This window comes from Alexandromys fortis, unplaced genomic scaffold, assembly GCF_014885135.2.
Source record: "Alexandromys fortis isolate MF-2015 unplaced genomic scaffold, M_Fortis_MF-2015_v1.1 scaffold_127, whole genome shotgun sequence".
Taxonomy (NCBI): domain Eukaryota; kingdom Metazoa; phylum Chordata; class Mammalia; order Rodentia; family Cricetidae; genus Alexandromys; species Alexandromys fortis.
The window spans coordinates 1,303,817-1,330,291 of record NW_026068006.1 but is presented as its reverse complement, the minus strand read 5'-3'; the positions used below and the strand labels follow the sequence as shown (position 1 = coordinate 1,330,291).

General features: G+C 47.1%; 1 protein-coding gene across 8 annotated transcripts in view; it reads right to left on the bottom strand.

Moving 5' to 3' along the window:
* Positions 1-26,475, bottom strand: part of Znf827 (zinc finger protein 827) — a 183,397-nt gene that overhangs the window by 154,926 nt on the left and 1,996 nt on the right. For 7 of the 8 annotated variants that reach the window (XM_050161496.1, XM_050161497.1, XM_050161500.1 and 4 more), the window contains exon 1: positions 3,541-3,787. The exons of the other annotated variant lie outside the window; for it this stretch is intronic. In XM_050161496.1, the coding sequence (XP_050017453.1) occupies positions 3,541-3,772 (232 nt within the window). In that variant the 5' untranslated portion in view covers positions 3,773-3,787. Of the gene's footprint in view, positions 1-3,540; positions 3,788-26,475 lie in introns of those variants that run through there. 8 annotated transcript variants of the gene reach the window in all.

Genomic DNA, 26,475 nt, shown 5'->3' with positions numbered 1-26,475 from the left:
CCATCAGCTTTACAACCGTACCTGTAATACTTGCTACAAATAAAACCGCCAGTTTTTACATGAAACATACAAAAGTGATGTGTAAAACTGAAGGAGCTGTACTACAAAAGCTATTGGCAAAACCAGTGCTGAATGCTGATTGTTCGGGGGTGGGTGGGTGGTTATTTGGCATTTGTTTGAGACAGGCTGTCAGGTATCCAGGCTGATCTCAAATTCGCTGTGATTAGATTTACTGGTCAACTAGACACAACCTAAAATCACCTGTGAAGAGGGTCTCAATAAGAGTTTGTCTACATGGGGTTGATCTGTGGGCATGCCTATAAGGAGTTGTTTTAATCAAGTTAATTGATATGGGAGAAGCAGCCCGGAGTGGGCAGCACCATTCCTTAGGCAGGGTGGTCTAGAACTGTGTGTGAGTCATGCTGAAAGCAAGGAAGCACGATCTTGACTGCGAGTGTGACGGACAGGCGCCTCGAGCTCGTGCGCTGTGGCTTCCCTGCAGTGATGGTTCTGGTCAGGATGTTACACAGAAGTGAAAGTAGAGAGCTTGCTGTGTAGCCCGAGAATGACCTCCTCCTGCCTCCAGTTTGGGTGCTAAGATCACAGATGGTTGTCATACCAGTTTGCGGTGCTGAGGATATAACCGGGGCTTCATACAGGCTAAGAATCGGGGTACTCTACAAACCACCAAACCTTTATAATAGTGATTTAACCCAACAAAGATATCAGGGGACATTCTCAGAATTCACATGCCCCAAAGCCGAGCCTTAGTTCATAGGCCCCAGCAGAGCAAAGATCGCACAAGGATTCAAATCACAAGGCTGCCCCCAACACTGTGGTGGGAGCCCTCAAACTGTGGCGTGGTAAGAGGAGCAACTAGTCTCAACAATCTCTTAGCTTCGGAAATTTGTACTAGATGTTGGAAAACCATCCACACACAGGCTTTTACCTCTGCAAACAACCAAACTAGAAACACCTCTTTTTGTGAATAAGGCTAACCCGCGGGTAGTTGTATTAAACTGAAGGGAAGAAAATGTCTAGATTCTGCATTCTTCCCATTTGAAGACCATAGTACCACACTACCTACTGATTCACCAAAGGTGTCACCTCTGTTTGTTAAGAAACCTCACCACTGCCCGGTGCTCTTAGTGAGCAAACTCCGGCTGCTCTGGGGGCGGGGAACCACAGCCAGGTAGCAGGACTCTCCAGCAAGAGCATGGAGGATTGTACCGCGCAAGGCGAGGGCCAAAATAGAACTGGGATCTGGGAGGTTTTTTGCCGCACCATCAGGAGGCGTTCTCCTTAGCGCTCACACAAGCTTCTCCGACCACTTTTCCCAAGAGGCTGTAAACCTGGCTGCAGGCGTTTGGATTTTCACTCTCCGAAGGATCCACTAGTAAAAGGTCTTTCCCCCTCTGATTGGCCTGCTGGCGATCATTTCCCCTCCCTAAGCCTATCACTGAAGCCAGAGGGCGGGATCTGGTGGGCTCAATGTGGGTCACCGGAGAAAGGCCAGGGAAGAGGTGCCAGGAAGACAAAGGCCACCCAGCCACTCCGGGCCGGTTAATAAGTTTCTTCTGCGGCGTTCAGAGCTGCTCCCCACCCACCAGTTTTATAAAATGAGCACAAAACACATCTGCAGTTGGGCCTGGCTTTGTCTGCCAAAGTCTGAACTATCCCTCTGGGGCCCGAGAGCCTCAGGATGCTCCCCACACCAAGCGGCCTGAAAGGGAGGGGCCCTTGGAGGTTTTCCGGGCTTGGAGTTCTCTGTGATAAAGCCCCCACCGGTTTCAAGAACAAAGGTTCAGGAATCACAGGTGCCTAGACCATCCGACAGCTGTCAGCCAGGCCAAGAGGGAAACTTAAAAAACTGCCAAGGTGGAAAGACAACCGTATTCCTGACACCAGTCCTGCTGAGAGCCAGCCTGGAAGAAGCACCCGCACCTGAGACTGCAGAGGGGTTCCTGGACAAGACTGCTAAGTACACACAGCACTGCCTGCAAAGTATGATGTAAATTCCCTTGGTGGAAAGAGGTTAGCACAATGAACGCATCGCGCCTTGCCTTTGAAATGAATTCCAAACCAGTGGGTAAGCCAGGTTCAACACTCTCCGATAAAGGGCCTGGGTACATCTTTCCATAGTTAAGGAACCAGACAGCGCCTCCATCCAAATGCCCATCTCAACACAGATGGTCCACCTCTCTCTCTCTCTCCCACACAATGGCTGAGAGCCTCATCAAACCTTCCTGCCACCTTTCAGGGCTCACACCACACATCTCTTCATTCATAGGTTGTTGGTTCTGCCTTGCACCCGCACCGCCGTCTTTGGCAGTCTTTCCCCACCTCTGCCAAGACACCCAAGTGCACGCCTGCCCACTCCTTGCCGGGGCCACGGAGCAGCTTTGTTCTAGTTGCGAGCGTCAACCAGCAGGCAGACTAAAGTTTTCACGAATATGTTATCTCCCAGCATTCTCACCCTCAGAGTCTCCACGGGCTTCTTGAGCTGCTCAGGGTGCATTCCCAGACCGTGGAACCCCATGTGGCTGCACAGCTGAGAGACCCAACCCCTCCCTCAGACGAGAGATGTAAGCTCTGCCAAGGGACCGCTGACCCGCTTTCTCTCCCAAATCCCATGTGCCTAATGCCCTCATGTTCTCCGGGTAACCCGTCAAACAGCAATGGGGAAAGCAGATCTTCGGTCCATTTGTAGCTGTGCCTCTTGGAATCGTGTCTAACACAACGTAGACCCTTAATTATCCCTTCTCTAAGGCACGGACGCAGAGGAAGAACGGCCTTAAGAGCAGAGAGATGGCACCTATTAATAACAGAACTCAAAACCATTTTCAAAAGTAGACTCTCAAACATGGAACAAAAGAAAGACTGTATTTCCCAAACTTTCCACCTAAGCTTCCTTCTCAGTGAAGAGAAGGCAGCAGCCACGCCCCTACCCCAGGGGTGGGGTGACTCAGAAGTCCCCCCCTTGAAGCTCCAAACGTCTTTATGTCTTCTGTTAGCAGTTCTATGGATTCTGCCTCTTAGACAGAGCTCTGTCTCTTTACTTAATAACACTGGGTGTCTCCTATAAACGACCAAAGAAAACTTTCTCAAGATGCTGCAGATGCACGCACCTAGTGGTGGTGGCGCACGCCTTTTATCCCAGCACTCAGAAGGCAGATCTCTGTGAGTTCAAGGCCAGCCTTGAACTATAAAGCTACAGATTTATATCAGGACAGACTCCAAAGCTACACAGAGAAACCCAGTCTTGAAAAACCAAAAAATAAAAATAAAAATAAAAAGATGCCATATGTGTCTGTGGACACCCACCTGCTTGAGAAACAAGAACACAGGAAATGCAGGGCATGGTGGTGTGTGCATGTATGTGTGTGTATACACACACACGCACACGCACACACTTGTGATACCAGCATCTGGGAGGTGGAGACAAGACACCTGGACATCTGGAGATCCAGGCCAGTCTGCTGCATGAAACACTGTCTCAAAAACAAACCATGGCAACAAAGAACATAAGAAAACACTCACCAGAGTCCATGGGTTCCGGGAAGGTGGACTCATTGCCCCTGCCGCTCTCAGCCAGAACGCAGAACCTGCCGGGCCTGTGAGCGCTGCCTTCAAAGGCCACAGCTAAAGCAGAGCAGCTTCTAGCCCAGGCCAGGAGAACTGCAGAGCATCTCGTGGATTCAAATTTTGTTTTACAGTTTTTGGTCCTAACGGGATGACCCAGAGACAACCAATGGCGTGCCCAAGGTCCCATAGCTGATAAACAAAAGCAAGACAGGATCCGGCAACCCCTCCAAACTCGAGTCACATACAGTATCACAGTACCTCTGCACGACTCGTGAGTGAGTAAATTCTGGAACCAGCCCTGGCACACCGCAGGCTCCCAGTAAAGATCTACTGGATGAGTCAATACAGCCCTGAAGATATGCCTGCTACCACGGTAAACATTTGATGTTAGCAAATTTCGTGGGCAGCCAAGGTTCCAAAAACGCAGCGGCTCACACATTCACTCTTATTGGATGACATAGCCAAGTTGACAAACAAAAAACCCAGGAGCATTGTGACAAAAGTAAATTTTTCGGGTAATGAAAAATTACCAAAAGATCCAAAAAAATTACCAGAATTTACCAAAAGACTGAAGATCATCAAAGACACAATACTTTTTTACAGTTCATTTCGGTAGGGTTTTAGAATGTGTACGCGACAAACATAAACCTTGACAGGTTGAGATCATCATGGTGTTTCTAAGATAGGTGCACCCAGACGCTACTTAGATTGCCAGGATCTTGCACCCATATTAATTAATCATCTTCAAGAACCTGTGGACTTGTGGAGGTTGGAGGTGGATATACGTGCGTGTCTGCTCACACACCTACGGATGCAGGTGTGGAAGCCAGGGCATTGCAAGGAGCATCTTCCTCGCTCACCGTCCAGCTCCCTTTTGAGGCAGGGTGTCTCTTACTAAATCTGGGGCTCAATGCTTTAGCATTCTAGAGATCCTCCTGTCTCCACCCCCCCCCCAAGCACTAGGGCTACCAGCATGCTCCACCACGGCTCTTATGTGAGTCTGAGGTCCTCAGTCTGTGCAGCAAGTTTGTTGCCTTGAGCCATTGCCCTAGTCCCAACCCAAGATTTCTTTAATAGCCCCTTTGACCACTTAGGATCTGCACTGCACCCAAAGCTGAGGCCCTCTCCTCTGAATTCGTAGTCATTTTATTTTGCTAAGCAGGTGGCAATCACTAGACGCACCGAAACCGTGTGCAGGACTAGGGTGAACCCCCAAGCCCGCTCGCTGCCTTGAGTTTTGATCCTTGGGACCCACATGGTGGAAGAAAAGAATGGACTCTCAAAAGCTGTCCTCTGACTTCTACAAACATGCCAAAGAACACGTATCCACCACCACATACAACATATACACAATAAGTAAATTCATTGTTACGGGGCTCACGCCTTTAATACCAGAACTGGGGGAGAGGAGCAGGGACAGGCGGATTTCTGAGTTTGAGGCCAGCCTGGTCTACACAGCGAGTTCCAGGACAGCCAGGGCTATGCAGAGAAACCCTGTCTCGAAAAACTAGTAACAAACTAAATAAATAAGTTCATTGCAGTTTTAAAAAAATTAAAGCGTGTGCAAACTAGGAATAAATACCTGATGTCACAGGCTAAACTGTGTTCAAAAGATATGAAGGAACTAAGCAAGCCCAGTGCACATGAATGTGACCTTCGGTGAAAAGGGCTTTTCACATGGCCAAGTTAAGGTGAAGTCGTTAGGGCGTCACTCAGATCCACAATGACTGAGGTCCCTATAAATAGGAAGTATGGACGCTGAGGGAGGTGTGTGCTCAGGGAGACACCACGAAAGGCTGTACAGATGCTCACACAAGTCAGAGCTTCCAGAAGCCAGAAGAGGCTCCCACGGCAGTTCTGCAATGGCCTTCAGAAGGCACACAGCCCTCCTGACTCCCTGACCTTGGCTGTCCAACTTCCAGAACTGGAAGGCAACCAATCTCCTTTTGTTGTTGAAAACACTAGTCTGGGCTGGTAAGATGGCTCAGCAGGTAAAGGAGCTTTCAGCCAAGCCTGGTAATCTGAGTTTGATCCCCCAGACCCACAGGGTGGAAGGAGAGAATGAAGTACTAAAAGTTGTCCTGACCTTACACACATATGGTGACATACATATGCTCATGGATATACAAACACACACACACAAGTCCTGACCTCTGCACACACGATGACATACGTATGCTCATGAATATACATACACACACATGTATGTGTGCTCACAAATACACATGCCAATAAACATACACAAATAAATATATATTTTCAAAAGTTTAAAGTTGAGCCAGAGTTTATGAAACCGTTAAGGCAGCCCAGGAAATTGGCGTACTCAAGGTGTTCCTTTGGGTTCCAGAGGGATGGCTCAGCAGGGAAGACCACTTGCTGTTCTTCCAGAGGATCCGAGCTCAGTTCCCAGCATCTACATGGCAGCTTGCAACCATCTGTAACTTCACCTCCAGAGACAATGCGCAAGCACCAGGCGCATATATGATGTACATACATACATACACACATACAAACAAGACTCATACGCATAAAAATAAATAAATCTTTTTTTTAAATGATTGCTATGGACTTTTTCACAGTTGAAGTCTAATCTGTAGCCTCAGACCCTCAGTTTTGCTTTCTATTGTTATAAAAAAAAAAAAACCCGAGAAAAGCAACTCATGGAAAAAAAAAACGTTTATTTGACTCACAGTCTGTCACTGTGAGGAGGTCACGATGGCAGGAACAGCTGTCACAGAACACCCACAGCCAAGGGCCCACAGCACCCATAATGCGCACCTTCCACTTCTCATCTCATTCTCTTTCCTTCAGTCCAGGGTCCAGCTCATGCAAGGGGGCTACCCATCAACAGTGGGGGGCCTCCACCTTAATTAACCCAAGTAAGAAAATGCTTCGGGGCATGGCCACAGACCAACCAAATCTAGACATTTCCTCTGAGACTCCTTTCCCAAGTGATCTTAGATTGTGTCCAGCTGACAACTGAAACTAACCCTCATGCTTAGTGATGCCGTCTCTGCTAAGGTGGCCGTTTTTGCCCAGAACTGCCAGAAAGTCCATGGTATGAAGACTATCAGCATTTTCTTTCTGCCTGCCTCCAAACATCATTCAAGTGAGGGAGTAGAGAAAGACACTCCCCTGTGAGGTCTAGTTCCCCAGTAAACGCCACCCACCAACAGAAAGGAAAGCCAGGCTTGCATGCACCACAGCCAACACCTGCTTGAGGGATGGTTTACAACCCTGTGTGAGCGCACTCATGAAAGACCAGTCCAGCAACCCAGTTGTTCCGGTTAGTTCACGGATAGATGGCTCACTTCTTTACCCTCTCACACACCTTGATGGTACAAAAAGCATATATAATCTGTCCCCTCAAGCAATCAGAAATCAATTTACCATGGCTACCATGTCGTTATCAGAAACATTGTCTGCTAAGGCTGATAAATCGGTCAATTACCTGCTCCCTTGCCTTTTATTTCCTCTTGTATAAATGTTTTCATCCTAATATCACCAATACCTGTATAAGATGAGCAATAAATTACAAAATGACTGAAATCACCAGGAAATCCCTAATAGATCAAAAAAAGAACTTAGTCAGAAAAAGAAGACCCTAATAACACAATCATGAACTCCATAGTCTAAGAAATAGCATCCCATAGGTAAATGGCCAAGCACTGAAGTCTTAGTTTATGCATAAAATAATCAAGTGATTTGTGGGAGGTGTCCAAACAGTGGGGGCCTGACACACTTTACAAGGGAGCACACTCAAAGTCCCTCAGCCTGACAAGGGAAACAGCATACTATACACCTTTACCTCCTAAAAATACACATGCATTCAAAAGGGAAAGAGCCCTGAGAGATAAGGACCTGAAAGACAGAGAGAGAGAGAGACAGAGAGAGGAGAGGAGACTACTCTCTACATTTAAAAACATGACATAAGACGTAGATAAAAGATTCAGGGGAGACAGTCTTTCACCCACACCAGCCCAAAAGATACGAGTACCATTGATTGTGGAAAAATATCTTCACTTGTTGGGCACAAAAATCCATGACAACAGACAACTGATCACAAGGACGCAAACTGAACTCGAAGCTATGAGGTAGGCCAACAATTTTAACCTTTACTCCAGCCAGGCTCAGAGCCAGGGCTGCTATCAAGCAATCAAATGCATCTTAGCTCTGCTCTTACTTTCTCCACTCACCTCCTGGCACACACAATCAGAGTCAAGGATGAAAGGCCAAAAGCCCACAAAAGTCAACAAAAACTACGACCAGCCACACTCAGGTGATCCCAAGGGCCAGGATGTCCTGCAGCTGTGCGAACACGTCCAGGTTTGACGGCTTCATCTACCTCGCCCTCTGAGAATGCTGGGGGTGTTGGGTATGGTGGTCCACATCCCTAACCAGATGGATCTCTGTGAGTTCGAAGCCAGCTAGTCTACATATGAGCTCCAGGTCAGCTCTACATAGTGAGATTTTGTTTCAAAACAAAGAGACAAACAACCAAACAAGCAAACAAAAGATTCCTGGGTGTGACTCCTGTCTTCTCTGGTCTCCCTCAGAGCTGCCTCTTGGGTTTTCACTGAGACAACTCTGACGCATGCATTACCTGCTCTCAAGCTCACTGACATGAGCAATGATGTTCCGTGGGACATTTATTCTGTTCCCAGCAAATCTCAGTGCTTCTGGAACTGCACCCAGCCAGTCCCAAGATGGGGAGAGGGGCTCTATTTTTGCCATAGGCAAGCTTCAGCCAAACGCAGATGTTCTAGAAACAACTAGGACATTTCTCTGGTGTGTGTGTGCACAGCCACATGGTGATCCATTGAAGTCATTCCTCTGGTGTGTGTGTGTGTGTGTGCGCGCACACACATGGTGACCACTCTCATCATTCCTCTGGTGTGTGTGTGCACAGTCATGTGGTGATCACTCATGTCATTCCTCTGGTGTGTGTGTGCACAGCCATGTGGTGACCACTCTCATCATTCCTCTGGTGTGTGTGTGCACAGTCATGTGGTGATCACTCATGTCATTCCTCTGGTGTGTGTGTGCACAGCCACATGGTGATCCATTGAAGTCATTCCTCTGGTGTGTGTGTGTGTGTGTGTGTGTGTGTGTGTGTGCGCGCACACATGGTGACCACTCACATCATTCCTCTGGTGTGTGTGTGCACAGTCATGTGGTGATCACTCATGTCATTCCTCTGGTGTGTGTGTGCACAGCCACATGGTGATCCATTGAAGTCATTCCTCTGGTGTGTGTGTGTGTGTGTGTGTGTGTGTGTGTGTGCGCGCACACATGGTGACCACTCACATCATTCCTCTAGTGTGTGTGTGCACAGTCATGTGGTGATCACTCATGTCATTCCTCTGGTGTGTGTGTGCACAGCCACGTGGTGACCATTCACATCATTCCTCTGGTGTGTGTGTGTGCACAACCACGTGGTGACCATTTGCATCAATCTCTTCTCTTCGTCACCTTTAAACTATAAAACACCTCTGTCTTATATGTGGATAAACATTCTTTCATCTCTATTTTGTCTCGCAGAACTCAGAACTGTGTTCAGTCCTCTGGCCGCACTGGCCAGGTACTATGCCTGATTCTGGTTGGCCAGCTTATCCTCCATGAATAACTGATATTTGAAAAGGAGGCTGGAAATGCACTGGGCAACGGGAAGGCACTCTTCAGAGAGATAAGAACTGAAAAGGTCTTCTGACATGAATATATTCACCTGATCAGGCCTGGCTTTAAATATGTATTAAATATGTATGTTTTGAAGTTACTGAGAGGAACCCTTGTTCTGTTCTGATTGTTTTCTGTTTTCAGTGTTTATACATTAAGATCGACAGAAGCCTACAACAGGCTCTCAGGAGTAGACATTCTTCCCATAGTTGCTGTTGCTGTGAGTGATGATTATAACCCCACACTCCCGAGGCAGTCCCACAGAGCCCAAGCTGGCATCCACGTGTAGCCAAGGATAATCTTGAACTTCTGTATCTCCTGCCTCTACCTCCTGAGTGCTGGAGAAGCTAGCTGTTTGATATTCTGGGACACGCATCCAAGTTCCACGTAGTAAGCTACATTTCCAACCCTAAATAAACTTTTAAAACTATAAACACCAGGCCAGAGCAATGGCTCAGAGGGTGGAGATAACCTGAGACCCCTCCCCACCCACGGTGGTCCTATAGTTAAGAACAAGAAAATGCCAAAGCAGAATGAATAGCATTCAACAGAACACCTTTAGAATCTCATTTAATAAATAAGCAATAAATAGAATAAAACATACAACTTCAAGAGATGATCAAGTGGTAAAACCCAGACCATAAGATGTTTATTTAGCTTTAAAAAACATCCGCAGAGAACGAAAAAGAGTGCCTGAGCAGAACCTACGCAGTTCTGAGCCCAGAGACTCTCCATGGAATCTCAGCTTGCCATGCCTCAGACCCGCTTGACCCATGCGCTGCTCCTCCTCCATCTGTAGAATAACTAATCAATGCCTGAAATTTGCTGGTCACTGGGAAGATGGACCAGGATGACCCAGAAAAGCACCCGGCATCAACCTAGCTCTTGTGTGGTTTCCCTTCTCTCCTCCCAGCACCCAGGCATCTGGCCTGAGTGTCTACTATGTCAGATTGGGCTCTCGGCGGCTGACACTGCTCCCCGCGCTGGATCATGGTCTTCTCAACCAAAGGAGACAGGAAACGGCTAGCTGTTAGCAACCATAGAATCCAGATGCCCAATGTGTCCAGTCATCAGGAAAATCTTACAATTCTGGCACAGTTTGAATAACGGAGGGGGAACCTTCAGCTCAAGCCGTGCCAGAGGCTTCCAACCACAGGCACTCCCTCCTGCACGGAGGCTGTGGTGGCCCTGGTGGTGTGGGCCATGGCCTCTGCTCTTCTGGCCCGGTTTTCTCCTGAAGCATACGACTTTCTCCTGGCATCTCCAGGCCACGTTCATGAGCATGGATGGCATTGTTCATCATGTGCTTCCCAGCCTAGTTACAATAACTTCTTCAAAAACCATTACAAATACTTCCTACCTTTGCTTGAGAATCTTTATTCTCTCTTTCCCTTCTTCCCTCCCTCCCTCTCTCTTCATTCCTTTCTCTCATCTCCCCCCTCCCACTCTTCCCTTCCTTTTCCGGTTTCTTTTTCAGCAATTCCATGCATTATTTTCTATCTCTTTGACTTTGCAACTTGTTTTTAACCCCTCCTTTTATTAATTGATTATCACCCACCTGCTATAGAGCAGGCACTATTACATGTATAAAAACATGCATAAAAATGAGCACTTAATCCATGTTCATAAGTCCATCCACTAAAGACAATAATAAACACACAACAGGAAGTGAACCGGGAAAAAGTTGCCTAATTCTGCCCAGTGGCTGTAACCATGGAGGAGAAAAACAAGAAGGGCCTCTCTGCTCTCTGAAGCCAAAGGAGAACATTATCAAGCCAAGCAGCCACCCAGCCACTCTCTAAGTGGAGAAAAGAATATGAACATAAAAAGGTGAATGGGGCATGAAGTAGGGATTGCAGAAGCAATCACTCAGTACACATGAAACAAGGGGTACATAAAGAGGAAGAGCTGCAGGGGCTCAGACAGTGTCTTTAGGGTCTAGATGGTCAAACTTCATTTTCATGCAGAGGCCTGAAAGAGCTCAGGGCCGACCTGAGATAGCAGCATGAAGGGTGGATTATAAGCCCTGAGATAGGGGAAGGGAAGATGGAGCCTAAATAAAAACATATGGGGAAAAGCTACTCACTCATCAGGGAGAAAAGTAAGAGCATCCATGGCAGCAATGCCGGAGGCGGGTGCGTGATGTTAGCAGAGTCGATACGACTGGTGACCAGTGCAACGAGACGGATGAGACAGGGAGGTGGGAGATGTGTCTGAACTCTGAGGACAGCATCCCAGGAAGGAAGAGAAGGAGGGAAAACCCGCTGCGTTCTATCTCGTCTATGTAACTATGAAACCTCTGAGGTAGATGAGCTGGACGGGCAGCGTCTTACTTGGGATTTATGACTAAAACCAACTTGGGGAGGAAAGGACTTACTTGGCTTCCATATCCTGAGTCAGAGTTCATTGAGGGAAGTCGAGGCAGGAATCTGAAGGCAGGAACGGAAGCAGAAGCCGCGGAGGGACACTGTTTACTTAACTGTTTCTCCTGGCTTGCTCAGCCGGCTTTTCTATCACTCAGGACCATCTTCCCAGAGTCAACACAGCCCACAACGGGCTGGGATCTCCCACGGTTGACGAATCAGGGAAAGGTTCCACGGGTCAATCTACAGGGGCCACTTTCTCAGTCAAGTTTCCCTGTCTCAAATGACTCTAGGTTTCTTCAAGTTGACAAAAGACTAAGCAGGACAGGTGGTAATCAGTGGCATTCACCTTCAACAGAGGAGCCAGGAAGTCACCGGATAACGCAGTGCATCTTTACAGACCAACAATACTACACTTGTATTTACAGAAAAAAGGTATGTTCATTTAGTGAGACCCTATCAAAAAAATAATAAACAAACAAACAAAAACCTGTGCTAGTTTCACTTAAGAACGTCCGACAAAGCGGTAAAAACTATTCATTTTACTGAAAACTGATCTTGGACTAAATATCTTTTTGATGTTACAGGTGATGTAATATTGTACGCAGTCACAGTTCTTTCTGCCGGTGCTGCGGTTTGAGGCTATGCTAGGGAAAGAATATGTATGGTTGTTTGCCTAGGAGCCAGCAAGGCACTGTTTTCATGGTGTATTACTTTTAATTGAAAGGATAACTGACAAATCACGGTCATTCAAATGTGGGCCACTGGCAGATTATTTCTTGCAAATGAATGAAGTCAAGCGACTACTTCAAGGAAAGGCTGACAGTGTTCTCAGCCAGTGATAAGATTCATGCTTTCATGCGACATTAAAATTTTGGAAAACTTGTTTGCTACACTATGAACCTGACAGATTCCCAATACTCTACTTAGAGACTTTTTCAGATAACATTCTTCCAGATGTAGATAATTTCTACTTTTATAATAAGACATACCAAAATTTCATAGATCTAGATAATGCAGGGAGTCGATACTTCCCAAATGTCCAATATTGACATTATATACACGGTGATCCGGTCAAAACACAGGACAGCTCGGCAGATTTGAATGTAGCAGACACGAAAAGTTCATTGCAATGTTTGGACTCAACGCTGCAAATAACTTTCAAGATCTCAGTGTGGTTCAGAGAAGACCCACAGTCACCTGCACAGGTGACAACGCAACTGTGTGATGGTTGACTTTCCTCAGTAACCGGTGCGACAGATTAAACACACCGACAGACACAATTATCCGCTGTCCTCTAGGGAGCCAGCTACTAGAGATGTGCAGAAACATACAAACACCGCTTACTTCACTCAAGCACTTTTGGGAAAAAATACATGCTTTTATTAAAAATAAACTACTTACAATTAACACATGCTGGGTTAAATTGATTATTTTTAGCAATAGAAACATTTAACTTCTCTGTTTCAATCTCTAATACATGGCAATACACAAAAGATCTTTGCAGCCTTCATTAACTTCCAGGGGGCTTAGAGAGATCCTGAGAATATGGGAAAAAAAACTTTCAAGGGAAAAAAGAAAAGGGAGGGGAGAGAAAAAGAGGGGGGAGAGAGGGGGGGGAGGAGTGTCTCGGCAGTGTAGGCACCTGGGACACGGTGACAGGCGCATCATATGCAAGTCTATGGAGGTTCTTTTTTTTTTTTTTTTTGGAAGATCTTCTTTTTAAAAGATTTATTTATTTATTATGTATATAACATTCTGCCTCCATGTAAGCCCACACACCAGAGGAGGGTGCCAGATCTCATTACAGATGGTTGTGAGCCACCATGTGGGTGCTGGGAATTGAACTCAGGACCCTTTGGAAGAGCAGCCAGTGCTCTTAACCACTGAGCCATCTCTCCAGCCCCTCTATGGAGGTTCTTAACTGCAGAAAGTGGAAACAAACCAGCACCCCTGCAGAGTTTCTCCAGTGTCCTATTAGAGCCTTGAGAATACCTACATGGATACGTCTTAGCAAGGCAGTCACGGAACAAGAATACCGAAGGCAAGCGTCCTGACACTACCACCTTTATAAATTTCGAAGAGAGTTAGAGTGCCAAGGACCAATTGACTGAAATTGGGGTAAAAATGAAGAGTTGTGGGGGTAACGGGGAAGGATACACCTGGACAGCCTCACTCATTACACTGCTTTTCCTGGAAGCCTCTCTTCACTGTGTTTCACTACAGATGTGTAAGTTAGACAAGTCTTCTTACAAGGCAATGCTCTAGACCTTTCTTTCCCCACATGTGCAGCACACATGTACAGGTACATGCGTGCATACGTACATGGAAGCCAGAAGTTGAAAACGTCTTCCATTGCCTTTCACTGTGGTTACTGAGGCAGGGTCTCTCACTGAAGCTGGAGCTTCAGCATGGCTGGTGTAGCTAACCAGCTTGCCCAGAAGGTCCCATTTCCACCTCCTGAGTGCTGCCATTGTAGGCATGCCCTACACCTCCCCAGCTTCTCCCGAGGGTGCTGTGGATCTTAATTCCGTACCCTCATGCTTGAGTAGAAGCACTTTACCCTCCCAGTTGTCCTCACAGCCCCTGAACTAGAACTTTCTGACCAATTATGCTAGCAGTGAAAGGGGGGCAAGAAGGGAAGCCCCAAGAAGCCCTCCTAGTGCAAGGTTCTCTTCCTAGATATCATAATGGTGGATCCACAGCCATTCGTCCTATGCTTTTTCAACTGAGACCTCTCTGCTTTGAAAGGTGATCTCCTTCATGAACCCACACCCTCCACCCCATTTTATCACAGGGAAGACCACACTCCATGGCTGATTTCTGAGCTACATGAAGCCTCCTCTCTAATCACCTTTGCCTGGCCTTCCATCTTTCTGTCTGGACCCACTGGTTTAGGAAAACTTCTCCTTTCAGTGGCTTCTTATTATCCTGGGTTCCTTTCAACCTCTCTTGGCTGCTGTCATTTCTTCTATTTGGAATGTTCTCTCTCCTCAGCATCCAAATCCACCATGTCCTTGTGGGATGCTCCTGATGCCACGAGCAGGAATCTTTTAAATGTCCCTCTTAGGCTATGTTCCCACAAACTTATACACAAACATTACAGAATGTTGTTCCATAAAAAGTCACAGAATACTGTCCCATGCTTGTTAGAATGTCTCTTTGTATGTGTCTGCTGATTGTATCATACAAACACACTATGGTGGGGTGTGCTTTTCAGAGTTCTGTGCTTAGGCCCATGTAAGCAGTCAACAGAACATGGGGATGCAGCTCCCACGAGATCTCCAGCGCCTGGCTCCACTGTCATACCTTGTGTCGGCCACAGTACTTTGGAAGACCGAAAAGCTAACAGTTCAGCTATTGAAAGAGGTGTCCCCAAGGTGAGAACGGCTTCCAGTTTTACATTGATAATAGGGAAGTCCGCAGAGCAACGCTTCCTTTATAAAATTCTTTCTCGCAAAACAAGGTTGTTTTAGAGTTCAATACTTCTTACCACTGCGCCCCCAAACTTAATAACAGAGGTCCCTAGAAATCCATCCCTGACAGACAGGTTAAGTGAACTTCTCCATACACACAGGATTTACCTCAGTGTTGGAGAGTTGCTGGCGCTTTGGGGGCAGGGAGCAGGGTTTTGTTTTGTCTGCATATTGATTGACTGATGGACTAACTTGAACTTATAGTCCTCTTGCCTCAGCCTCTCAAGCCCTGGATTACAGGTATATGTCATCACACCCATTGGAATGGGGGCTCTGTTGTTTGTTTTGTTTTTAGTATTCAATATACCTCTCTCTCTCTCTCTCTCTCTCTCTCTCTCTCTCTCTCTCTCGCTCTCGCTCTCACTCTCTCTCTTTGTCTCTCTGTCTCTCCCCCTCATCTCCCTGCCCTCTGGTTTTGTTTTTTGAGACAGGTTTCCTCTGTGGAGCCCTGGTTGTCCTGGAACTCTCTTTGTGGACCAGGCTGGCCTCGAACTCAGATATCTGCTAGCCTCCGTCTCTCCCGTGCTAGGATTAAAGGCGCATGCCACTACTGCTCAGCTTCAATAACACTTTCCGTCTCATCAAATAAAAATTATCCTCCTCGGTAACTTTCATCCGATTTGTCCTGGGACATTTTCTGCTTAGCAACTCCTCTGCTTAAGAAAACAATTTTCAGGCTGAACTAGAGCACCCACCCATCTCCTCTAGGCTCTTAAGATGAGGTACACCCCCCAAACTACTTGCTAAACTCCACACATCCCCAGTCCTGATGCGAACACCTCCATTCTGCTGGGGGACTAAAGGCAGGAATGTACAAGAAAAGCATCAGGTGCCATCTGAATGGACAACGGAACACAGACGACAGCCCGAGAAGGTCACTCCCTTTATCGCCAACAGAACTCCATGCCTTTGGCTGTAGATAGCAAGAATGATTTTGATCCACTCCCCCTTTCAGAGAAAGCACTCCCAATTGTTCAATACTTAATTCTTCGGATGATGACTTCAAGAGCTTACAACAATCTTCCTGCCTCCCTTCTGGTGAATAGTTTACCAGTTTCACTTTGACATTGGAGCATTCAGTCTGGGTTCAGTACTGGAGCTATGAGTCCATCCATTTACAGGAGTAATGGGAGCACCCTTGTTTTGAGTGCGGCCCTGAAATTCCATGAGGCAACCATATACAAATGCATCCATATTTCAAACAGATGCTGAATTTTAAATACTATTTCTTGACTGCAGCGGGGATGGAAGTTGAAAGAAGGGGACTTCATGCATTTTAAACATCTGCGTCTAGAGTTAATTAGTTATAGTAAGCATGTGCTACTTTTTCATTAAAAGCCAATATAAGAGGCTAGAGACATAGATCAGTGGTTCAGAACACTTGTTGCTTTTGCAGAGGACTGCGTTCAACTCCCAGCACCCACATGGTGGCTCACAACCGTTTGTAATTCCGGTGCCAGTGGATCTGAGGGCTTCTTCTGACCTCTGTGCACTCACATGGTGCACATACATATATGAGGGCAAAACATTCATATGCATTACATAAATCTTTAAAATCATGACTTCAAAGGAATGGGGTTCAGTGGCAGAACACATGCCTCGGGTGCATAAGATTCCAAGCTCTCCCCCCAAAAGTCAATACAGTTATTAATAAAGTCCACACTTCTTCCTATCCTACTCCAAATGACTGGCCCTCCTTAGACAACCCCTCCAGAGGAGGCTGAAGCAGCTTCTCACACATACCAGACCTTGATTCAGAGCTGGATTGCTTTTCATTGGCTCGATTTAGTCGCTCAATAGGTCCTCATCTTGTCAAAGATTCCTCTGGTTCCAGCTTTATCGAGACCATGGGATTATTAAAGCATCGTTAAACTGACATGGTCGGCACATGCATGATCCCGGCACTAGGGAAGCTGAGGCCGGGAGATCATGAGTCAAGGCCAGGAGAGCATAGTGAGTTCAGTCCAGACCACACAGCCAGAGTCTCAAGACAGAGACAGGCACCTCAGACCTGCACTATGTCTATAATGAGGCAGTCTAACCAAACCCAAACACTACTATAGAACTGTGAAATTTCTCCTCCCACAATCATCAGAAACCAAGTAACTATAATTTGATCTCTCCCTTTGAATAAGGTTGATATTCAATTCAACAAGTTCATAGTTGAAGTTCAATGTCTTCCAGAGGAGGCTTTTCTGGAGCATAGAGTCTCCAGAACAATCCTTCCTCTCATACAGCGCAGCTCCTGCTCTAAAGAGACCTGCTGGTCAGAGCGGAGGCCTAACAAGGGCAGAGGAGAAGCCTAAGTGTAACCCATCCCAGAGGCCACACATGCACTGAGCATCAGATCAGGCCCCTGACACACACTGCACGCCACCGTTTGACTAAGGTCAAAAGCCCAGATCTAGAATCTTCAAGGAAAGAAATACTATTGGTGACCGCTTTCACGAATCATGTAAATCCAAGTGTTCTGAAGACCACACAGGACATGATCTCTGAGCTACTGTGAAGCAAGACCCTGAAAGACCTGGTGGCCCTCAGCCGCTCAGGACCTATCGCAGGCCCTGCCTCTGGCAGCCCTGATGCAGCTAGCCTTGAGCTGCTTTTCTCTCTCTGACTCAGTTTCTCCCTTTCTGTCAATAACTGTGGGAAGCTATTGCCCTCCACCTGCTTCACAGGCAGATGATACCAGCGAAACAGCTTTCGGAACCAAAGCCATGAAAACAAGATGTTAGGGTAAAGCAGTGTTAGCCACTTCACACGGTGAAATTACTTCAGCAGCACAGCGGCTAAATAGCTTTCCCAAGGCCACAGAGCACAGAAGTCTTGGTGGAAAGAGAGAGAGAGAGAGAAGGCTGTGCTCTGGCGGTGGGGTGGACACATGTGAGGGACGACACAAACTCGGTTCTTCTGACCAGCGCAGGTTCTCCCTTGGGCTTTTGTTTACCAGCCTGGACAAGCTGGAGCCAGTTGATGAAGTCCCGGTCTTAAGATCTAACGAAGTATGGTCACTTACTTGCCTGGACTCAAAGCCTCATATCTTGGTGGCAGAGGTGACATCATCCCAGAGCGGGATAGTCCTGGCTAATTCAGGAATCCTCAGCTCTGGCTCTTCATTTAGATGTCTGGGGAATTTAATTTTACAAAGGTTGCCTCCAAGCCAAGTGAATTAAGTCTGGGGGTGTCTGTGTCTTCTAGACTCCCAAGGCTCACGGACAACCGCAGATTTGAGCTGCCTAACGGTGATCAGAAACAGAAAGGCAGTTTGATTATCCAAGCACAACGTGAGAAATCCCAGGGCTCCTCAGCTGGAATGCGGCCACCTCTCAGGTGTACCAGTGCCACCAGCCACTACGGAATACACACTACATGTTGGGCATGCATATAAAAATTAATGTACATGAACTCATGCAGCCCCCTCTTAGAAGCCGCCTTCAACCATTTTGCAAGTGAGAAAACCAGGCAGAGCCACTTGCTACCGTCCTAGGTAAGGTGTGGCATAGCCAGGACCTGGACCCCTACCTGGTGGTGCTTCTTGGAATCCGCCCTACATTAGGGTTCACAGTACCATTGACAGGGTGCTGTCAGAAAATGATTAAAAGATCAGAAAATGCTTCGCGAATGCGAACAGCTCCTAATCCAATTGCCTTCAGGGATGGCCAGGAAAGAGACAGGGGAGGTGCGCAGGTGTACCTACATATGGGGACATGGTGGCCGAGTGGCAGGAACTGTGGCAGACTGAGGAGCTCATGCCCTGGGAAGGAGACAGCCGCCACTAACTACAACAGATTGCTGCCATGTGGGGAGGTGGGCTGGTGCTGCCTGCAGTTCCAAGTGTTCAGAAGAAGCTGGAAATCTCTCTCTCTCTCTCTCTCTCTCTCTCTCTCTCTCTCTCTCTCTCTCTCTCTGTGTGTGTGTGTGTATAAAATCTCCAATTTCCAAAATGCTGTCTGAAGTTTTAGACATGGTGTGTGAGTCAGAACACACGAGAGTGGCTCCTGTCTGTGGCCTGTAGCATGAACGATCATGCAACAGACACACACCCCTCAAGATTTTCAGATCCGTGGGATATGCTCTGTTGGACTGGTCCCTGTGATTAGAGACAGGAAACTCACTGTCTCTGATCTGTGCCAGCTCTGAACCCATACAACATTTGTAAAACCCAGTGTCAATTCCCTCTCAGTCATTTTAATCCACAGACTGCCTGTTGACCAAATGGCGAACAAACCTTCATTAAACACCTTCACCGGAGGTCACTGTAAGAGGATTCATTGTCCTTACCTTCGAGTAAAATCCTCTCAAACTCATACGGCTATTGCACAACTTAGATATGATTCTGGCCAAATCACATACACAAAGCAACTCATTCCTCCAGCAACAGCCCTATTATAATATTGTTGGCCTGCAGAATAAGTGTTAGTTCAGCCCTGCAATAATAGCCTCATAAATGAACTTTACCATATTATATTGTTATTACTCACTCCACTAATGAGAGCCATGAAAAAACAGGACAAAAATTAAAAACACAGAAACTGCCACACAAATTTCGAGACTGGAATTTTGGCTAATCACAATCTACACATACAAACATGTTTCACGTGCTTCTGTACATATTCTACTGACTTCATTCTTCCTATGTAGCAGGCACTAATTAGGCATAGCTTTATATATATATATGTATATATACATAATATTTATATGTACTTAGACAGTCCTAATGATGACTCTAAAGATACGGGAACTGTTACCGCTAAAGCTGAAGAAACTGGATGACAGAGAAGTTAAGTCATTTGTCCAAGGTCACACAGCTAGCCAGTAGCAGAGCTGGGATCTGAACAGCCCCAGCACGAGAGCCTGTGCACTTGACCGCTCCCCCGTGAACTTCAAAAGCACATGAGCCCTTTGTTTTCACTTTACTCATACAGTGTGCAGCGAAGGGAAAAGAGGCCAAAGTCACAGAGGATATTTGCTCTCTCTCATTACAAAACAAGAGCTTTTTAAAACCCACCACCAGACTCCTTAGCTTGAGAAAACTCTCTCACCCTCCATAAGCATGGCAGCTTGTTTCAAAGGCTCAGAGAAGTTGAGTACTACTGATCCACCATGGAAAAGTTGTTTTCTCCTGGCCTTCCTCAGTCCCCTTTGAAGGCCAACTTCTCTAGAGCACTCAAAACAATCCACCCTGAGAGGCACACCTCTCGCGCTCACCTTTCTTCTCTTCCCTCACACCCCGCTTGTAAGGGGGTCTAGCCACTTTTCTGACTTGCACAAAAATTAGAAGGAGAAGGCAGAAGTTACTGGGGCTTGGTTTCACAAGCTCAGAGGACTCTAAATCTATTCCTTTACTGACAGAGAAATGGACTGTTCCTGCTCTTCCCGCCCCAGCACTGGGAACTGAACCCAGGTCCTCACACATCCTAGGCAAGCACTCTACGACTGAGCCTTTCAATGCCTTGATTTTTTCTTTAAAATAGAGGCAGAGTACCTGACCATGTAAGAGCCACAGAGGCAGGACTCTGGTGGCAAAGGCTGTCTTTGCTATCAGAAGGCACTGAACAGCTGAAGAAAATGTCCTTTTTAGGTATACAGAATCAAGCCACTTGCATCCTCGAGTTAATGTAACCTTAGGTCACTATTTGGAAAAGCAGAATCTCTAAGTCTCATTCTGACCTCAGATTATGGAAAGGTATCACTGTGCACTTCATAAATTAGCCACACTACAGTGTGTGTGCATATGTATACATTTAGGTTGACGTTTAGAAAATAAACAGCAATATGCACCCATGTGGCTTATGATGAGCATCAAGGTAAAGTCTGACTGCAATCTCTGAAGTTCCCTTGCATCTGCATCAAGTCTACCCAACAAGAGCCATCAGACAGGCCCCACTCCTGAGCCTACTCATACACTGTTCTCCAGTATCATAAACACAACATCTACAGACAGAGTAGAAATACCAAACTCACCAAGAGAAGAGAGACAGCGGCTAGGAACTTAGCCCATCAAACACTCTCAGTTGTTCCCCAGCGTCTGTGCATTGTGCAGTATTTTCTTATAAAATATGACAGAAGACATCTTGGCTACCTTTGAACCATAGAGCGCTCCGCACTCCGTATGAATTACTAAGCTACACCTTCCAAAGAAGGAGGCAGGAAAGAGTGGGTGCGAGGGCAGCAGCATTCACAAGGCTGAACCCCCAAAATGGAACTTTAATGAGTATATTGCCAGGGCCAAAATAAGTAATGAAGTCAAAGAAACACACACACACGCATGTGCACACGCACACACACACCTCTAACCGTAAGTAGACCCTATCTGAATTTCTTTCCAATAAGTAAAAACCCAAGTTCTATTCCTTTCCAACAGAGCCCTCAGCAGCGTAAACGCTCATTCTAGAACCCTTTAACATACCCCAAAGTCCCATTTTGTAGGTCACACTCTCATTACCTTGGTCTGCCACCAGTCTGATTAAATTATAGAAAATTACTGATATATCACTCGGAATAGCAAGCTCAGCACCAGGATGTTCTGTTTGTTGTTGACTCTCGGATCCTAATACTCCGCCAGAGATTTGAAAAGGAAGTGGACAGGGCGACTTCAAATGACGACTAACGGATATTTTAACTTCTTCAGAGTGAGATGGCATCATTCAGCCCCTGCTGATGGCCTTGGTCAGTAGTCATAGCACTAAGCAAGCCTCACACAGTGCAGCAAGGTGGGCACCTCCATCCTTTCCATCAGACCGTGGGCAATATATAGGCTGACTCTGCATCCTACTCTCCGAACAATGCCTGTATTGAAACTTCACCCCAGTACGATAGTGTCAGAAGGACGGTCTTTGCAGGGCGGCTGGGCCATAGGGGCAGAACCGTGACGAAAGAGGCCCCCAGCCACTTAGTCACCCCTTCCACCACTGAGTACACCAGAAGGCAGTACTGTCGGAGAAGAGACGGGAGTCTTTACCACATAACACCAGATCTGTGGTCACCCTGATTTTGAACTTTTTAATCAAAACAACTATGAAAAAAGTTGTGTTGTTTAATAAAGTATCCGACCAAAGGCATTGTGTTACAGTAATTCCAGTCACGGAGGACACATGCTCTTCCGATTTACACATGAGTGGCCAGAATTAGGGGCATGGGATGACAGAACTTTTTTCCCTTTTGTAAACTTTGTGCCCAGGCATGATCTGAACCCCAACTACTGGGATTATTAAATAAACTGCTTTGCCAACCCCAACCACCACCACATACTTCTAATCTAGCTTTATCTCCAAATCCATGTTGATACTAATTGATAAGCAACGTTTAAACCGAGGAACCTGCCTGGGTATCTCAGCGCAAACTCTCCTTTGGGCACACAACTATGTATGTCTCGTTCTGCACATCCCTCCAAGCACAGATTGTCCGCACCTCCCTGAGAGCCCCCTACCAGAAGCCATCCAAAGATTCTCAACTACAAAGTGCGCAGCGGCACTCGGGTGAGCAGAAAGCTGTGCACTTTAGACTTCTCCAGTGTGATACCCTCACCCTTATGAGAGAGACTTCTCAACTCACTCCAGCTGTGCCATCTTGACAGCGAGGCGGCAGCACAGATAAATTAAAAATCAATTTTTTTATTAGAAACTATTTTGAAGCATTTGAGGGAATGTGATTTTTTTTGAGCCACCTTCTGTATTTTAATGAGAAACCCCGTGATCTCCTCCTTACTGTGTTAGGGATGCATGGGTGCTCCTTTGGGGGAACAGATAGCAATGATCCCCAGAATCATTAGATTCTTCAGAGTCATTAGACCTGTCCGACAAGAGCTGTAAAATACTCTGCTACTTCGGACTGAAAGGGTTCCCCATGGGTTAGTCAGGTCATAGTGCCTGGTCACTGCAAAAATCAGTAAGAAATAAAAGCCGAGTTAAGTTCCTTTCCTTTGTCCCCCCCCCACACCACACAGAGACAGAGAGAAACTGACTCATAGAAGCATAAAAACAAAGGATCCAGTTGCTTCCCAGTCATTCTGCTTCCCAGTTTTACTAGAGAGCAGTGTTTGTTAAAGGAGAACACAGCAACCTGTACTGATCTTGATCCACGACTGAGTAAACAGTGAAAATACTGGAATAATAAAACAACTGTTTCACTAACTTTTTCTTCGTGCTCCCCCTAGGGAATAGGAATCGGGCAACTCCCCAGGGTAAATAGGACAGAGTCTCACCTCACCTGTGTGTATGGGTAAACTGAGGCTGATGGGGAAATTTTAAAGTGCCAGTTGCCATCGGTAAGGGGCTACAGATGCAATAACTGGACGAGAGTGACCTTCGTGGTCCCTCCCTCTTAGCTTCAGGATCCCACACAGAATGCTTGAGAAGTCCCAGTCTGCCACACAGCTTCCCTCCCTTCCTTTCATGATGGGCAGAGCTTCTTAAGTTACACTGTTTGGGATTCTGATGGAGGTGAGCACTTGGTTCAGCTCGAAGGCCTCTGGGCCATCCTTTGGAGCTGGCACTGAACTGAATTAATGAAAGAACTTTTGTGAACAAACCATCAACAGCAGTGGAGTCACATTTTAGATCCCCAAATGAAAACTATTGCATTAAACCAAGAAACAGAGGCCTTTATTTTGAATAATAATCTTTAAACGTAACCCTCAAATATAATGTAGACTTAACATTTTGGCTGGGTGGTACTTCCAAAAGTTAGTACAGCCCTTCTCTGTGACATGTAGACACTTCATCTCCATAGGACATATACCACATTTTCTGTGTATGCATGGAGACCCATGTAACATAAACTAATACACACACACACACACACACACACACACACACACACACTTACTTTTGAGGCCCAGAAGGAAATGACTACACAGAATTTTAAACCAGAAACTCAAGGCTAAGGTTAGGAGTGTCAGGTTAAAGGCTCGCCCATCTCCAAAGCTAATTCGGTTCTGAACAGTCCCAGGGGTGTCTAGCTGAACAGAAGGAACTAGGAAACCTTAGCAGGCTAGAGCCCAGCCTGGGGAATTGCTAGTACTCCGTGCCAGGAGCCGAGGCTCACCCCAGACTTGGTATCAGATAATACCAAGTGCTCGCCTGGATTTCCAGGACTAATCCACTCTACGATGGACCGTCCAGGTTCCCTAGTGTCTGCGCTGTCCAGTGGGAAGGCAGTGGGCTTTGCAGGGCCAGGCTGTTCCTGGACAGTGTTGTTCAACACGCTTGAACTCCACGCACAGAAAACATCTGTATGTGGCCGCGGTGGGCGCTCAACAGCTCTGCAGCCATACTGCGAGGGCCACAAAGGTAAAGAGTGCGGGCAGAAACGAAAAGCATCTAGCAGCACAAGTGTTGTGTGTGAGAGCGTGTGTACGTGTGTGTGTCTCACACACGCGTGCGATATTTCTCACGTGCTTACAGGTGCGCTTTCAGTTTTAAACCAACACACCAACAGTGGCTTTGGTAACTTCTGCCTTTATTCAAGTGCTCTTTGGCTTCAGAAGCAATTTCAATTTCTCCAGTTCCTTCATTTAGTCACCTCCTTGCCTCAACTACAAGACACATCACTTTTTTTTAGGGCCAACTTTTAGATCTGCCTCTATATAACTCCTTAAAACTCCAAGAGGACTTCTACCAGGCACCTTGAATCTCCAGACTCAATTGCATTTTAACCTTGATACAGCATAGTTCTCCCAGGGAAGGGGCACTTTTCTCACACATGAGTAACAGCTCAGTACTGAAAACCAGGACAGAGACAGCGACATTCTGTACTAGATGGAGTCTAACATTCACTCTTACCCAAGTTGGTATGCCTTATGTCTCTCTATCACTTTCAAATTTCTGGGATCCTCACTGGGCTCTTAGCAAGACCTGGGTTACTGTGCCTGACTTGCATAATACATCATTTGCCCAGAAACTGCTCTTAGTCAAAATGTAAATTGCTTATAAAACACGTGTAACACCCCCCCCAGCTTAGAAAAGGCAGAACATATTCACCAAAAAAAAAAAAAAAATCCATTCAATGCAAAAAGTGATGGAAACGCTTTACAAATTAAGGCTTCCCGGAAAAAAAAAGGGGGGGGGGATACGATGACACAGGTTTGCTGTGTTTCCAAAAGTAAAATGCTTCTGACTTAGGTAAAAGTACCTTAACGTGACTGCTAGAGAGAGGTGATTTCTTTTTAAAGTGGGAAGGTAATGGCATTCAATAAGAGAATGAGGAAGGAGCCCACTCTCAAAAGACAACTTCATCAACAGGCAGCAACCCGCAGGAGAGGCCCACCAGACAGCCGAGCTAAAATGGAGCCTGAATTTCCTCCCAGACTGAGGGTAGTCCCAGGAGGTCAGGGTCAAGGTCACCGGCAGGGCAAGCTGCAGCTGCCCGGCTGCTCTGGTCACCACGGGAGGGGCGGCGGTCTAGCAGCCTCAGTCGAAACTGATAAATCCCTTCACCTCTCCCACCCACCCTCCGCCAACATTTTTTTTTTAAGCAGGGGGAGAAGAAAAGAAAGGAAAATGACCAAGTAACCTAACCGCCCGGTTTCGCTCACAAGCTCATCAGCTCCCAAAGTTGCCATCTAAGGGCAAGTTCGCAGAGAACACTGAAGCCCATTTTGTGCGAGCAGGGCAAGCCTCCCGCCGTGGGGCCCGCCCGGGACACCAGCCTCCCCTCCCTGCCCACGCGCGTCCGAGGAGAGGGGCGCCCGGACCGGCCATGTGCACGCACACTTCCACCAACTGCTGTGAGTTTTCTGTGAATCGCAGCGCGGAGCCTCCCGCCTCGCTCGCCCCGACTGCGCCGCCTTCTCCTCCTCGCACAAAATTTTCCTGCACACACAACCGCCTGCGAGTGATTTTATGTGCATATATATTACATATGTGATATTATCCTCAGAACCTCTAGCGGGCAGGCGAAGAAAGGACTGCACGGGGGCATTTTTTTTTCCCTAAAGGAAGGGGAAAAAAAAAAAAGCTCAACCCGAGCCCAGTGCGTCGACTCCTTGCGTACCGGGAAGGGGGAAGAAAAGAGGAATGTTTGCGGAGCGGAATGCCCGCGCGTGCCCTTGCTCGCCACTCCGGCCACGGCCCGGGTGCTTCCGTGCCCGCCGGGGCCACGGCAGCCCCGCGGCCCCCTCGCGTGGGCACCGCCGCGGAGATTTCACGAGGGGGAGATCGATCGCGCTCGCCCGTCTGCGGCGGAAACACACACGCTCACACACAACCCGAGACACCATAACCTTAACCCTTCCCCCACCCTCCGTGAACTTCAGGTGACCGACCACGTCGGCCTGACACTCGCGCGGGCGGGCGCTCCAGCTCCACTCCCGCCCCCAGCCCGGGTTTTGCAGGATCGGGCTCTGAGCAGAGCCAAGCCGCCCAGGAGAGGGGAGC